Source organism: Dama dama, chromosome 8, assembly GCF_033118175.1.
Source record: "Dama dama isolate Ldn47 chromosome 8, ASM3311817v1, whole genome shotgun sequence".
NCBI classification, from domain to species: domain Eukaryota; kingdom Metazoa; phylum Chordata; class Mammalia; order Artiodactyla; family Cervidae; genus Dama; species Dama dama.
Genome location: NC_083688.1, coordinates 9,175,986 through 9,187,979, shown reverse-complemented (window position 1 = coordinate 9,187,979; position 11,994 = coordinate 9,175,986). Strand labels below are relative to the sequence as shown.

Sequence of the window (11,994 nt, the reverse complement as noted above, 5' to 3'; positions counted from 1 at the left end):
TATGTGTGAGAAAGAAGGGGTGACTTAGAAACAGGGTCCAGGTCGGTTTGGGGCAGGAGGGAGAGCCTGGGAGCTCGGGTTACTGGAGCGTCCAGAGTTGAGGGCATTAGGGGCCCAAGTGGGAGCATCCCTGCCCAGAGAGCCCTGACTCTCGACTCCCCCCGCTCACCAGCGCCGGGCTTATTTCCGCCTCTGGAATGTGGCACTGGGGAGATTCCTGACCGTGCCGGACCATGTGGAAGACATGAAGGCAGGCCGTGTGGTGGTCTCTGAGCCCCGAGCTGGAGGCAGCAACATCTGGTTCTATGAGGACGGGCTACTGAAGAACCAGGTACCGGTTTAGGGGCTGGGACAGGGACACCAGGGCCCCCAGACCCTCACAAACCCACCTTCAGGAGTCCCGGCCTGTGCCCAGTCAGGAACAGGAGTCAGTCTTGGGCCAGAGAGGCAGAGAGATACAGACAGCAGGACCCTGGAGAGGTGGAGAAGGCAGGCTGTGTACCCTTGGGCCGTTCAGGCTCTTCCCTGGGTCTCTGTCTCTAATCTGCAAAACAAAAGGGGCTGGACCAGAGGCTTCTAAGGGACCTCCCAGCTCTGATAACCTGTGGCAGATCTGGGTCCTATTATAAATGATAGATTTGGGAATTCTCTGGTGGTCCAGTGGTTAGGACTTGGGGCTTTTACTGCCAGGCACCTGGGCTTAAACCTGGTTGGGAAATCAAAATTCCAAAAGTCGTGAGGCATGGCCAAAACAAAATGATAGATTCACTCCACAAATCTTTCCTGAGCACCTGCCATGTGCTCGGCTCTCCTGAGGCTTGCTTCCTAGGGGGGAGAGAAAGAAACGGCTTCAATGAGTCTTAGGTGTTGAAAAGTGCAATAGAGGAAAAATAAATTAAGAAAGGAATATAAGGAATACCAGTATCTCTGACAAGGGGAACCTTTCCTGAGAAAGTGGCAGTGGAGGGGATACTGTGCAGATGTCTTCACATGAACATCATGATGGATTCATGTGAACATTGCATGCAATCCCTAGAGGGCGCTAGGGGGCAGGTCCATTTTATAGGTGAGGAAACCAGAGCACAGAGAAGTTTAGTAACTGGCTGAAAGTCACATAGCGAATAAGTATGTGGAAGTTTGCTGCTAAAGCCTGTGCTTCAAGAGGCAGTCATGAAAGCCTTCCTGGAGGAGTTAATATTTTCCCAGCTCTTTTATGGTTTCTCACATTGAACTAGAACCCTTTCAATAACCATCCCCCCAGGAAAACAGGGCTCAGAAAGATCAAGAAGTTTGCCCAGAGTCACAGTCCACGAGAGCCAGAAATTCAAAGCTGGGTGTATCAAAGGTGTCTTAGGTTTGGCAGAGTCCCTGGGGGATGGCCGGTGCCTGACGACCTCCTGGGGGCCTCAGGTGGCCCCCACCATGAGCCTGCAGGTGATTGGCCCCCCCAGCACAGGCTCCAAGGTGGTGCTGTGGGCTGAGAGCCGCCTGCCCCGCCAGACATGGAGCATCAGTGAGTCGGGCCACATCTGCAGCCAGATGTTTGACGGTCGGATCCTAGACGTGAAGGGTAAGTTGGGCACGTGTGTGGGAGAAAGCCCCTGAGGGCAGTGGAGCCCCCAGCTCTTTCTGACCATCTCCCCATCTCTTACCCCATTCCCCGCAGGTGGCCGGGGCTACGACCAGGACCACGTAGTGCTGTGGGAGCTGGCCAAGGACAGGGCATCCCAAATCTGGACTGTCCATGTGCTTTGAAACCTCCCTGCCACCCCCCAGCCCTGGAGGCTCTCCCTGGGAGGACATGTTTTTATAGGGTTTTTTTGTTGTAACATAAACTGTTTTATACTATGCTCCCAGGTATCCCTGACGCTGCACCTTGATATTTGGGGGTGGGAGTGAGGTTCACCTGCCTTCTCCCGTTCTGGCGTTCAGCTGCAAGGCCTCCCTCTGCCGCCAGAGGGAGCCCTGGGACCAGACTGACTGCCGAGCGGGTCTTGTCCCCACCCCCGCCCCGCCAAATGATGGATTCTCGGAGCATGGGCTTCGGGGGCACAAACATGATCCAAGCCTTGGGCCCTGCCCTCAGGCAACTCACAGTCCAGTGGAGGATTCCAACGGGTAGGGTGATACACTCAGGGACAGGCTAAGAACCGAAGTGGAGGAATGCACAGGGGAGGACGTGAAACCATTGAGGCAGGCCTGGAACACTGCCGGGAGGAGGGAACCCTCACCTGCGATGTGGAGGATGAGAAGGAGTCAGCCGGGCTAGAGGACGGCAGAGGGATGCAGACAAATTCAGGGGTGGAAACCTGGAAGTCCAGTGTGATGGGGGCAGGGTGGGCCGGATGAGAGAGGCAAGTGGGAGCCACACCTCAAAGGGCCTTGCTCACCAGGGCTCCTATCAATTTCTCCCAACCCTGGTCTCAAGCCCTAAAGGTTTGATCTCAGTCAAATAAGCCAGGACAGGGGGTCTTGGTCCCTAACCCAGCTCAGAGAGGGCAGGACACAGTCATTCGATCTAGCAAACACTTGGCCTCTTAGCCGAAGTCCTCCCAGAAGAGACAGAGGTGGGGGCTTCTCCAGGGTCCCTTTCCCTCTCTGTTGATCCCAATTCCAAGAGGGGTACAGTGGTTAGAGCAGCTGCATGTCCTTCCTGCCTTCCTAACCATGGGTAGGAGGGAAAGAAACGAACAGCGGCCTCTTCACCTTTCTCAGCACCCCTGTGGTTGGCGACGTGACGACAGGAGGCTGGCTGTAAGGGAACCGCTAGAGGTTGGGCGGGCAGTTCTCTCTGGATCTGTTGTTCTGAATAAACTCAAGTAGTGGAGTGGGGGCCTCTCTGAGCCTCTGCAACTGTGGATGCCCAAGGTCTGGGTAGGGGCGGATGGGTCCTCTGGGACCTCCTTCCCTGAACTCCCAGGGACCAGGGACCAAATGCAAATAAAGAGAGGCTGACTACAGCAGGTTCTGGGCTGGGTCCTTTCAAGGGGATCCAAACGGGTAGGGCCCCAGCTTCCAGACTTTGGGGCAGGGAAGGTGGGGTGTGAGCTCCCTGGTGCCACCTCTCCTGCTGATGGGGACACAGGCAGCCCCTGGGGGCTGGCTCTTCAGATCCAGTGATGTCCAGTGACCACACGTAGCACCCCGCTCCAAGTACACAACAGCTTTATTGAGCCCCAGCTGGATGGTGCTTCCTTCTCCGTGTCAGAACCTCCCTGTGTCGGCCATGGGCCCCACCCCAAGCTCTGCCCATCAATTCCTACAACCTGCTCATCTCTAGCATCAGCGCCTCCCAAGGATTGGGGGTGCTTCTCCTGCTAGTGATGATGGCCGCTCTCTCGGGGGGCATGGGATGAGGGCTGGGGTGTGTCACCTCAGGTGAGGTGGAAGAGCTGGATGAGGGTATTTGTCAAGAAGAAAAGGATGCTGCCACCGGCCAGGCTGCCGAAGGCTGGGGAGCCACTTTGGGGTTTCTTGGAGGAGGTGGTGATGGTGGTGGTATGGTTTCCCAGGACTCCAGTTTGTATCTGCAAGAGAAGTGGGGCAAGCCCGGGGCCGGGTGAATCTCAGGTGTGTTGTTTAGAGACACAGTTCTCCCACCCCCAGACTGTAGCCCCTGGTTCCCTCTCCCAAGGGTCGTGACTTCTGCCCCAAGGTCCTGTGGGGAGGGCTGGCTGCTTTGGGCCACAACGCAGGCAGGGTCAGAGGCAGTCCCCTGTCTGTCCCCTGGGACCTTCGTTTCATGTCCACCAGGTCACCCGCACCTCCAGCATGCAGGAGATAGGGAAATCTGTGGCCCCAGACCTTGACCTTAATAGCCCAGACAGGGCCTTAACCTCTCTGAACCTCAGTTTCCTCATCTAGTGAATGGGAAGAAGAGCCCATCATAGTCATGGGGGAGGTCACATGAGACCAGGCTGGAGAGAAGGCACCTGGCGAAGTATGGGTGGGTGGGGGTAGGGAGGGTGTGACTTTTTCCCCCAAAGAGATGGCCAGATGGTGATCAAGCTGTTCTCAAAGCCTGATTACGCTGCAACTAAAGCTGCCCTTGATGGAAATTAAGCTGTTTCTGATGGCAACCAAGTTGTCCTTAATGCTTGATCAGGCTGTTCTCGATGGAGAACTCAATGGCTCCCTTCTCTACTGACTAGCATGTGAGATGCTGCCAAAGCGGCCTCTTGAAGTAGCAGTTGATCTTGAGACTCTAGCTGTTTCTGGAATGGGAGAATTCTATCTTCTTAGCATTGCCAAACACTCAGTCTCCTCACCCAGGGTGGGGGTTCCCTGCCACCTCCATCAGGCTCCATTTGAACCTCTCCTGGTCCCCCCTCCCAACAGGACCATTTCCCCAGGTTCCCTGTGGGTTGATGCCATCGTCACTCAGGGCTGTCTTCCTAAGCCTCTTATTATTCCTGTTATTCCACAACACCCCTTGGGGGCCTCAGTATGCTGGCACCCTGTCAGTGTGCCCCAGCCTCAAGTACCGGAGGCAGCAATGCTCAGGGGAAACCCTCCAACAGTCTGACCCCAACGAGAAGAACTGGAAGGCTGGGAGCCAAGCGTCCAGAGTCCTTGGTTCCCATGGGAGGAAGGCTGGGTGCCAGGAGCCTGCAAGCCGTCTCCCCACTGCCAGGCAGGTCTGAGGAGCCTGGGGCGGTGGTTCCAGGGACTCCAGGGGGCTGCTCTTACCTGAATCATAATCAGGAGGCTGATGGTGAAGAGGAGGAAGAGGAAGCCTTTCATCTTGGAAGGCTCTCCGCGGCTCTCTCGGTAGCAGCTTTTGGAGGTGAACTCAGGGCTGTCTGCAGGCCTCTTTGGGCTTGGCTGCTTTTGAAGGAGGGTAAAGCAGGGAGGCGGGGTGGAGGGAAAGGAAGGAGGGCCTCTGGGGTGGAGTGAGTACTGCTGCTGTCCTACAGACCTTGGGATTGAGGATGCCAGGCCCCAGCTCCACAACTCTGGCAGGTGATGGGTTCTGGAGTGGAACTGGGGCACATCCCAGGGGATGGGAGGTGGGCAAACCCAGAGGCAGCTGGGGGGCAGTAAAGAGGGCCCTGGGCTTGGAGCCCTGCAGAGTGGGGATTGAATCTTGGTTTAATCACCTATCAATTCTGGGACCCCAGGGCCAGAAACTGTACCTCTCTGAAAGAATTGCCAGAGAATTACAAAAATATAGTATCATTAAAAGGAGATTGGGGGGGGATAAATAAATAAAAGGAGATTGGGGCAGGGGGTAGGTGCTGAAGGAGGAAAGGCTGGGATAAATTTAGATTTCAAAGTAAGGTTGTGGACCGTTCTAAGATTCAGAAGAAAGGATTGTGGAGCACGAAAAGTGGGGTGTGTGGATTTCTGTGAAAATGAAGGTGAAATGTGACAGGAACCCAGAAACCTAGCTTCTAGGTAAGCCCATTTCCTCCGGGCCTCAGGTGAGAAGACTGAGTGGATTATTTCTGAAGTTTACTAAGACCTAGCATCTTATGAGCTGGATAAAGAAAACAGCAGATGGGTGTCTGTATTAGTCTCAGAGCAATGGGAAGAAGGCTAGTGGAGGACCAGAAGTTAACTAAACTTCAGGGGAAGGGATTTGGGGTGGCGGTGTCTGTGAAGTCCCAGCCAGGGGTGGGGGATAGGGTGAATCACAAAGATGCGTGAACCGTGCTCTGTTCTTTAAACATCCTCTCACTTTATTATCTCAGTGGGACTCTGCATCAGGTTCCCTAATTACCCCCATTTTCCAGATGAAGAAACTGAGGCTTGGATATTAAGTGACTTGCCCAAGGTAATAAAAGGAGGAGCCAGTTTCAGGTGGAATTGCATCAAGGTCTGTGTGAAGCCGCAGCCATGTATGTAACCTCTGGGCTGTCTTGGAAGTCACCGATTAAGTCTTGGTTCCCTGCCTGGCTCCCTCCTGGAGGAACCAAGGGTGGTTTCTGCAGCCCAGCTTCAGCTTCACTCACTCTCCCTTCCTTAGTCTATTCTGTGTCCTGTTTGCATGCCAGGTAGTAAAAGAAATCCCCCTCTCCTGCTTCCCTGCTCCGGTTTTGGGCCTCGTGTAGCTAGCTTCAGAAAAACTTGAGTAAGCCTCAGAAACACTTGAGTGAGCTCTTAGGGCCTCCAGCCCTGGCTAAAAAGAAACAAAGGAAAAAAAAAAAAAACAACAAAAACCTGAAAGTCAGGCTGGTGAAAGCCAAGAAGTAAAAAGGAAGGGGCAGGAATCTTGAGGCTCCTGGGGAGGTGGGTAGGGAAGGAAGTGGGTGGAGCCCTCCACTGCCTGCCACAAAAAGTGAAAGTCGCTCAGCCGTGTCCGACTCTTTGTGACACTATACAGTCCATGGAATTCTCCCGGCCAGAATACTGGAGTGGGTGGCCTTTCCCTTCTCCAGGGGATCTTCCTAACCCAGGTCTCCCACATTGTAGGCAGATTCTTTACCAGCTGAGCCACAAGTGAGGCCCCAAACTGGAGAATGCAGGCATCGATCCCGCTACTTCTCCCATGCTCAGCAGGAGCGATACAATTTGAGCTAATTCCCCACCCCAGTAGGTAAGCCTGCCTCACCTGCCACGGCCCACCCCCATCAGCTCCTTCACCTGAGGCAGCTCCTGACCCTTAACCTCACCATGTTGGCTGCCTTTGGTGCACGTGGGTGGGTGAGAGTCCATGAGGCAGCAGATGCCAGAAGGGCCCAGGCCCCAGGAGACAAGAGGCCCATGTTGATGCTCAAGATTGCCCTGCTGAAACTGGCTCCATCCCACTGGGCAGTCTCCTCCCCTCTTAAACCCTGGGTCTTTTCTCCATGCTGCGGATTTGTGTAATGATACTTAAATGCCAAGCTCATATCTGCAAAAACATTCTTACAAACCCCAGAAATTTCATTTCTAACATCCTGAGTCTCTGCTGTTGTTTGAGCTTGAGCTGCTAGTGGTTGGGAGATCTGGTGGGTGCTGGAAGGGTTTTTAGAGTTTGGAACTTGTGACTTGGAGGGATGTCTGGAGTCTGTTAGTACCTGAGAGAAGTGGGGCTTCAAACTTCCTCTCCTGCCCTCTGAGCAGCTTCATTCTGTCTTAACACCATCTGGATAAAGAGAACCCTGGTTGCAAAACTTAGAGAGCTTAGTTCAGTTCAGTTCAATTCAGTCGCTCAGTCGTATCCGACTCTTTGCGACCCCATGAATCGCAGCAGGCCACGTCTCCCTGTCCATCACCAACTCCCGGAAAAATGTGGAACGCTTCATGAATTTGTGTGTCATCCTTGCGCAGGGCTTAGAGAGACCCCCATTTTACAGATGGGAAAATTGAGGACCCAAGAAGGGTGGATTAATGCAGAGCTAAATAGAGAACCTAGTCTGTCTCTAGATTTTCCTGCCCGACCATACACCTTCTCCAAACCTGACTTGGAAAATCTCAATACGTAGCCCCTACCTCCCCCAAGAATCAGGCCTAAACTCCTTAGTGTGACATTCAAAGCCCTTCCTTCCTCCCCAGCCTTCTGTTTTGGGTTCCATACTTTTCACACCCTAGCCCACAGCCATACCCACCTTGCACCTCTAGTTGCCCTAGCCTCTTTTACAACCCCTCTTTCTCTTTAAGGGAAGCTGTTCTTCAGTTGTTTTATCTGATAATATTCGTTCTTCAAGACTTAGATCAAGGGACTTCCCTCATGGTCCAGTCTAATGCTCTCCTAACTGAGCTATTCCGGCTAGCTTCCCTCATGGTCCAATGGCTAAGAATCCGCATTCCCAATGCAAGGGGCTTGGGTTCAGTCCCTGGTCAGGGAACTAGATCCCAAATGCCACAATTGAGAGTTTGCATGCTGCAACTAAAAACCCTGCAGTTCAGTTCATTTCAGTCACTCAGTTGTGTCCGACTCTCTGCAACCCCATGGACTGCAGCACGCCAGGCCTCCCTGTCCATCACCAGCTCCCGGAGTTTACTCAAACTCATATCCATCGAGTTGATGATGCCATTCAACCATCTCATCCTCTATCATCCCCTTCTCCTCTCGCCTTGAATCTTTCCCAGCATCAGGGTCTTTTCCAATGAGTCAGTTCTTCGCATCAGGTGGCCAAAGTATTGGAGCTTCAGCTTCAGCATCAGTCCTTCCAATGAATATTCAGGACTGATTTTCTTTAGGACCCTGCATACCTTAACAAAAATCCAGTATCACACATGCCACGACTAAGACTTGGCAAGCCAATAAATATATAAGTAAATAAAAATAAATATTGAAAAAAGAAGACTTAGCTCAGAAGCCCCTTCTTCTGAGAAAATTTCCATTCCCCTGCTCCTAGAAACTCCTTCAAAGGGAGGGAGTTCCTCAGTATTCCAAGAGCTTCTTCTGTTGGCCACTGCTCTAAAGATTGTGTCTGCTGAGAATATGGTTTAGTAGCTTGACCCAAGACCAGGTCCCTCTAGGTCTTGTCACCTCTCTAACTCAGCACAAAACAGAATATGGCAGTTAGGTGTCAGGGACAGCTGAATAATAAGTGAGTAAAAGGTGATCACACCTTACCTCCAAGCCTTGTATGCCTGTATTCATGCGGTCAATAAATGATTATGGGGCAATAGTAGACTAAATATTTGGGGAGTCACCAATGAAGAAAAGAATTGAGGGGAATAAAGATGTGAGCCCTTCACTTGGGGCTGCTTTTCCTCTAAAAGTACTTGCTACTTCCAGAAGAGACAGCTGAGAAACTGAGCAGAGCTTTATACAGATTTGTGGAGCTGGGGGAGAAAACTGTAGTTCAAGGCCTGCTAAGAAAGGAGGGCCCTGGTAAACTCCCCCACCCTCCACCAGGCTTTGGGTTGGGAGCATGAAAGGTTATACATGAGGAGTACAAGTGAATGAGAAACAACAGCCCAACCCCTCACAGAAATTGAAGACAACATGATCAAAAAAACAAAGAAAAAATAAGAGGAGCAATAAATAATAGAAATAATTACACAGAAAATCCAGATAATGGAATTATCAACCAAATTTTAACTAATAATTCTTAGTATATTCAGATACGTAGAAGACAAGACCAAGAGCTATAGGTTATAGAAGAGAACCAAATGGAAATTCTAGAACTTAAAAATACAATGATAGAAATTAAGAACTCAGTGGATAGGTTTAACATCAGATTAGACACAAATGAGGAGAGGATTAGTGAAGTAGAAAACGATGACAAAATATTATAGCAAAATATAGTTGTTAAGTATCCGCTGTGTGCCAGGTACTGCACACACTGGGGCTACAGAAGTGGGGAAAAAAGGGGGGCGTAGTCCCTGATGTTACGGAACTGACATTTGAGTGTGTGTGTGTGTGTGTGTGTGTGTGCGTGCTCAGTCCTGTCCGACTCCTTGTGACTCCATGAACTGTGCCCACCAGGCTCCTCCGTCCATGAAATTTCCCAGGCAAGACACTGGAGTGGGTTGCCATTTCCTTCTCCAGGGGATCTTCCCAACCCAGGAGTGAACCTGCGTCTTCTGCATTGGCAGGCAGACTCTACCACCCAGCCACCTGGGAAGCCCACTTGAATGGGAGAAAACATTAACCATGATGGTAATTTAAGACTTCAGTAAGCGCTATGAAGGAGTGAAAAGGATAGTGCAAAAAAAGAGAAATGGGGGGAGGACATATTGTAGGTTAGTGTTCAGGGAAGACCACTCACAGGGAATGTTTGTGCAGAACAAGAGGGACCTGGGGGGCTTCCCTGCTGGTCCAGTGTTAAGAATCTGCCTGCCAGTGCAGGGGACAAAGGTTCCATCCCTGGTCTGGGAAGATCCCACATGCCGTGGAGCAACTAAAGCCTCGCACCACAGCTCCTGAGTCTGCGTGCCTTAGAGCCTGTGCTCCACAAGAGAAGGCACTGCAGTGGGAAGCCCGCGCACTGCAGTGAAGAGTAGCCCCCACTCACCTCAACTAGAGAAAGCCCATGTGCAGGAAGGAAGACCCAGCGCAACCAAAAAAAGGAACCTGAGCATGCAAAGCGCCTCAGGTGACCCCCCACTGCAGTTTCTTAGTGCCCTTTAATGACTGCCCAGCCCAGGGCAGTCCCACAGTGGGCGACTGCACCATATGTGTTTGAGCTCGGTGACAGAATGGAACATAGCATGGATGGGGGGTGGGGAGGGGTTGCATCTCACATTACAGTTTGATCTGCCCTCCTGCTTTCACCCCCACAGAGAGAGGGCTGTGCATCCCAAGGGAAATCTTCATCCATTTGTCCATCCGTCCATTTCAGGCCATTTGTTGACACCTACTGTGAGTCAAATAAGATAGACGGGTAAGGATCCCTTCCCGTGAGAAGTTCATAGTCTGCAAGGGAGACACATACTGGGGGAAAAAAAAAAATCACAAAATGGAATAAGGAATGTTATAATGGCAGCAGGGCTCTCAGAATGTAGAGTGTAACAATTCTACTTGTGGGGAGTGAGCGTATTCATGAATGAGGGGATGAATGAGGGGATATTTGAACTAGTTCTTCATTGAAGGATGGAGGGGAATTTCCCAGGGGGAAAAGGCAAACGAGGATGTTCTCATTGGCAGGAGAGGCCTGAATGTAGAGAGCATGATAGTTTCTGAAACATTGAGAAGGGTGAAGGGCAGGACACATAATATGATATGAAAGCCCTAAATGTCAACAGGAGATAGGATGGGCTTGACCCAGGATGCCTGTGATATGGGTGGAGAAGAGGGGAAGGTGGGAGAGACAACCAGGTTTTCATTGTGAAGGAATGCTTGGACTTACAGGACCTCTTTCTCCCTTAGTCTTTACCTCTCCCTCCTGAGCTGCTAGGAATTGATAAATTCTTCAGTGCCAAAGGGGCCATAACTGATAAGGGTTCTTCGGGAAATGACTTAGTTGCAAAGTGAACTCAGTCTTTTGTCAAGAATAGAGGCCTCCAGAACCCTCTGACCCCAGGGTTGGGGTCTACTTCCTCATCCCACAGGTGGGGAGCAGGCCCAGAAAGAACCTCTCTCCTCCCGTTTCAGGGCCTTTCCACAACTGTCAGAGGAATGAGCATCCACCCCAGGATGGAACTAAGAGGAGGCCAAGTGGCCCCCACCCCAGAAAATCCAGAGGAAATCCTGGCTGAATTTGAAAGTTGGACAAATTTTCCTCCAATGTCCTTCCAACACTCAAATCTTTTGTGAACCTGGAGACCTTGGAAAGATTTCTAGAACCATCTAAGATGGGAGATAGAAAAATATAAGTCAGAAAATTAACTATTAGGTGAGCTTAGATTCTTGTTTCACTCTCATAACTTTGTTTTTGGAAAACAGCTTTCTAAAAACAGTAACACAGCAATGCTATGAGAAAGTGTACACATTTAATTTGCATAATAACCCTACAAGGTAGGTTTTATTAGAATCTCTATTCCAGATATGGAAACTGAGGCTCAGTGGAGTAACTGGAGCAGAGACAGCCAGCTAAGTAACAGAGCTGGGCTTCCCGGGTGACTCAGACAGGAAAGAATTTGACTGCGATGCAGGAGACTCGGATTTGAGCCCTGGGTCGGGAAGATCCCCTGGAGAAGGAAATGGCTACCTACTCCAGTATTCTTGCCTGGAAAATCCCATGGACAAAGGATCCTGATGGGGTACTGTTCATGGGGTTGCAAAGTGTCAGACATGACTGAAGCAATTTTTACTTCACTTCACCTCAAGTGACATAGCCCAGCCCCATACTTATTAAATTATGCTGCCCATGTTTCCTCAATAAATGATGACTATGATTATTTTCCAAGTTTCTACGAAGAAAATGTATACTTCTACAATAAGGCTCTGATTTCTCTCTTTAATAAACTGCCTGCCAGGTTAGAGGGCTCCCACCTCCCTCAGAGAAACTAGACATTTGCTGAGTGTCTGCCTACTGCAGAATCTCAGGCCAGGCTTCCAGCCCTGCGAAGGAGGGAGGTATGTTGTAAAGCCTGATACTTGGATAAACGCCAGCTCACTCCCTAGTCTTGCGGAAGTGAGAGGCAGAGCACAACAGGGCCCATGAGGCCAGCACC

General features: G+C 51.1%; 2 protein-coding genes across 2 annotated transcripts in view; both read left to right on the top strand.

Moving 5' to 3' along the window:
* The window catches only part of CRYBG2 (crystallin beta-gamma domain containing 2), a 28,322-nt gene extending 25,359 nt beyond the window's left edge, over positions 1–2,963 (top strand). Inside the window, exons 18-20 of the mRNA XM_061148283.1 lie at positions 173–331; positions 1,411–1,570; positions 1,667–2,963. Coding sequence (XP_061004266.1) covers positions 173–331; positions 1,411–1,570; positions 1,667–1,755 — 408 coding nt within the window. The 3' untranslated portion in view covers positions 1,756–2,963. The remainder of the gene's footprint in view (positions 1–172; positions 332–1,410; positions 1,571–1,666) is intronic.
* A 1,967-nt stretch (positions 2,964–4,930) lies between these two features.
* Positions 4,931–11,994, top strand: part of UBXN11 (UBX domain protein 11) — a 32,573-nt gene continuing 25,509 nt past the window's right edge. Inside the window, exon 1 of the mRNA XM_061148280.1 lies at positions 4,931–4,962. The gene's annotated coding sequence lies outside the window, so the exon portion shown is untranslated. The remainder of the gene's footprint in view (positions 4,963–11,994) is intronic.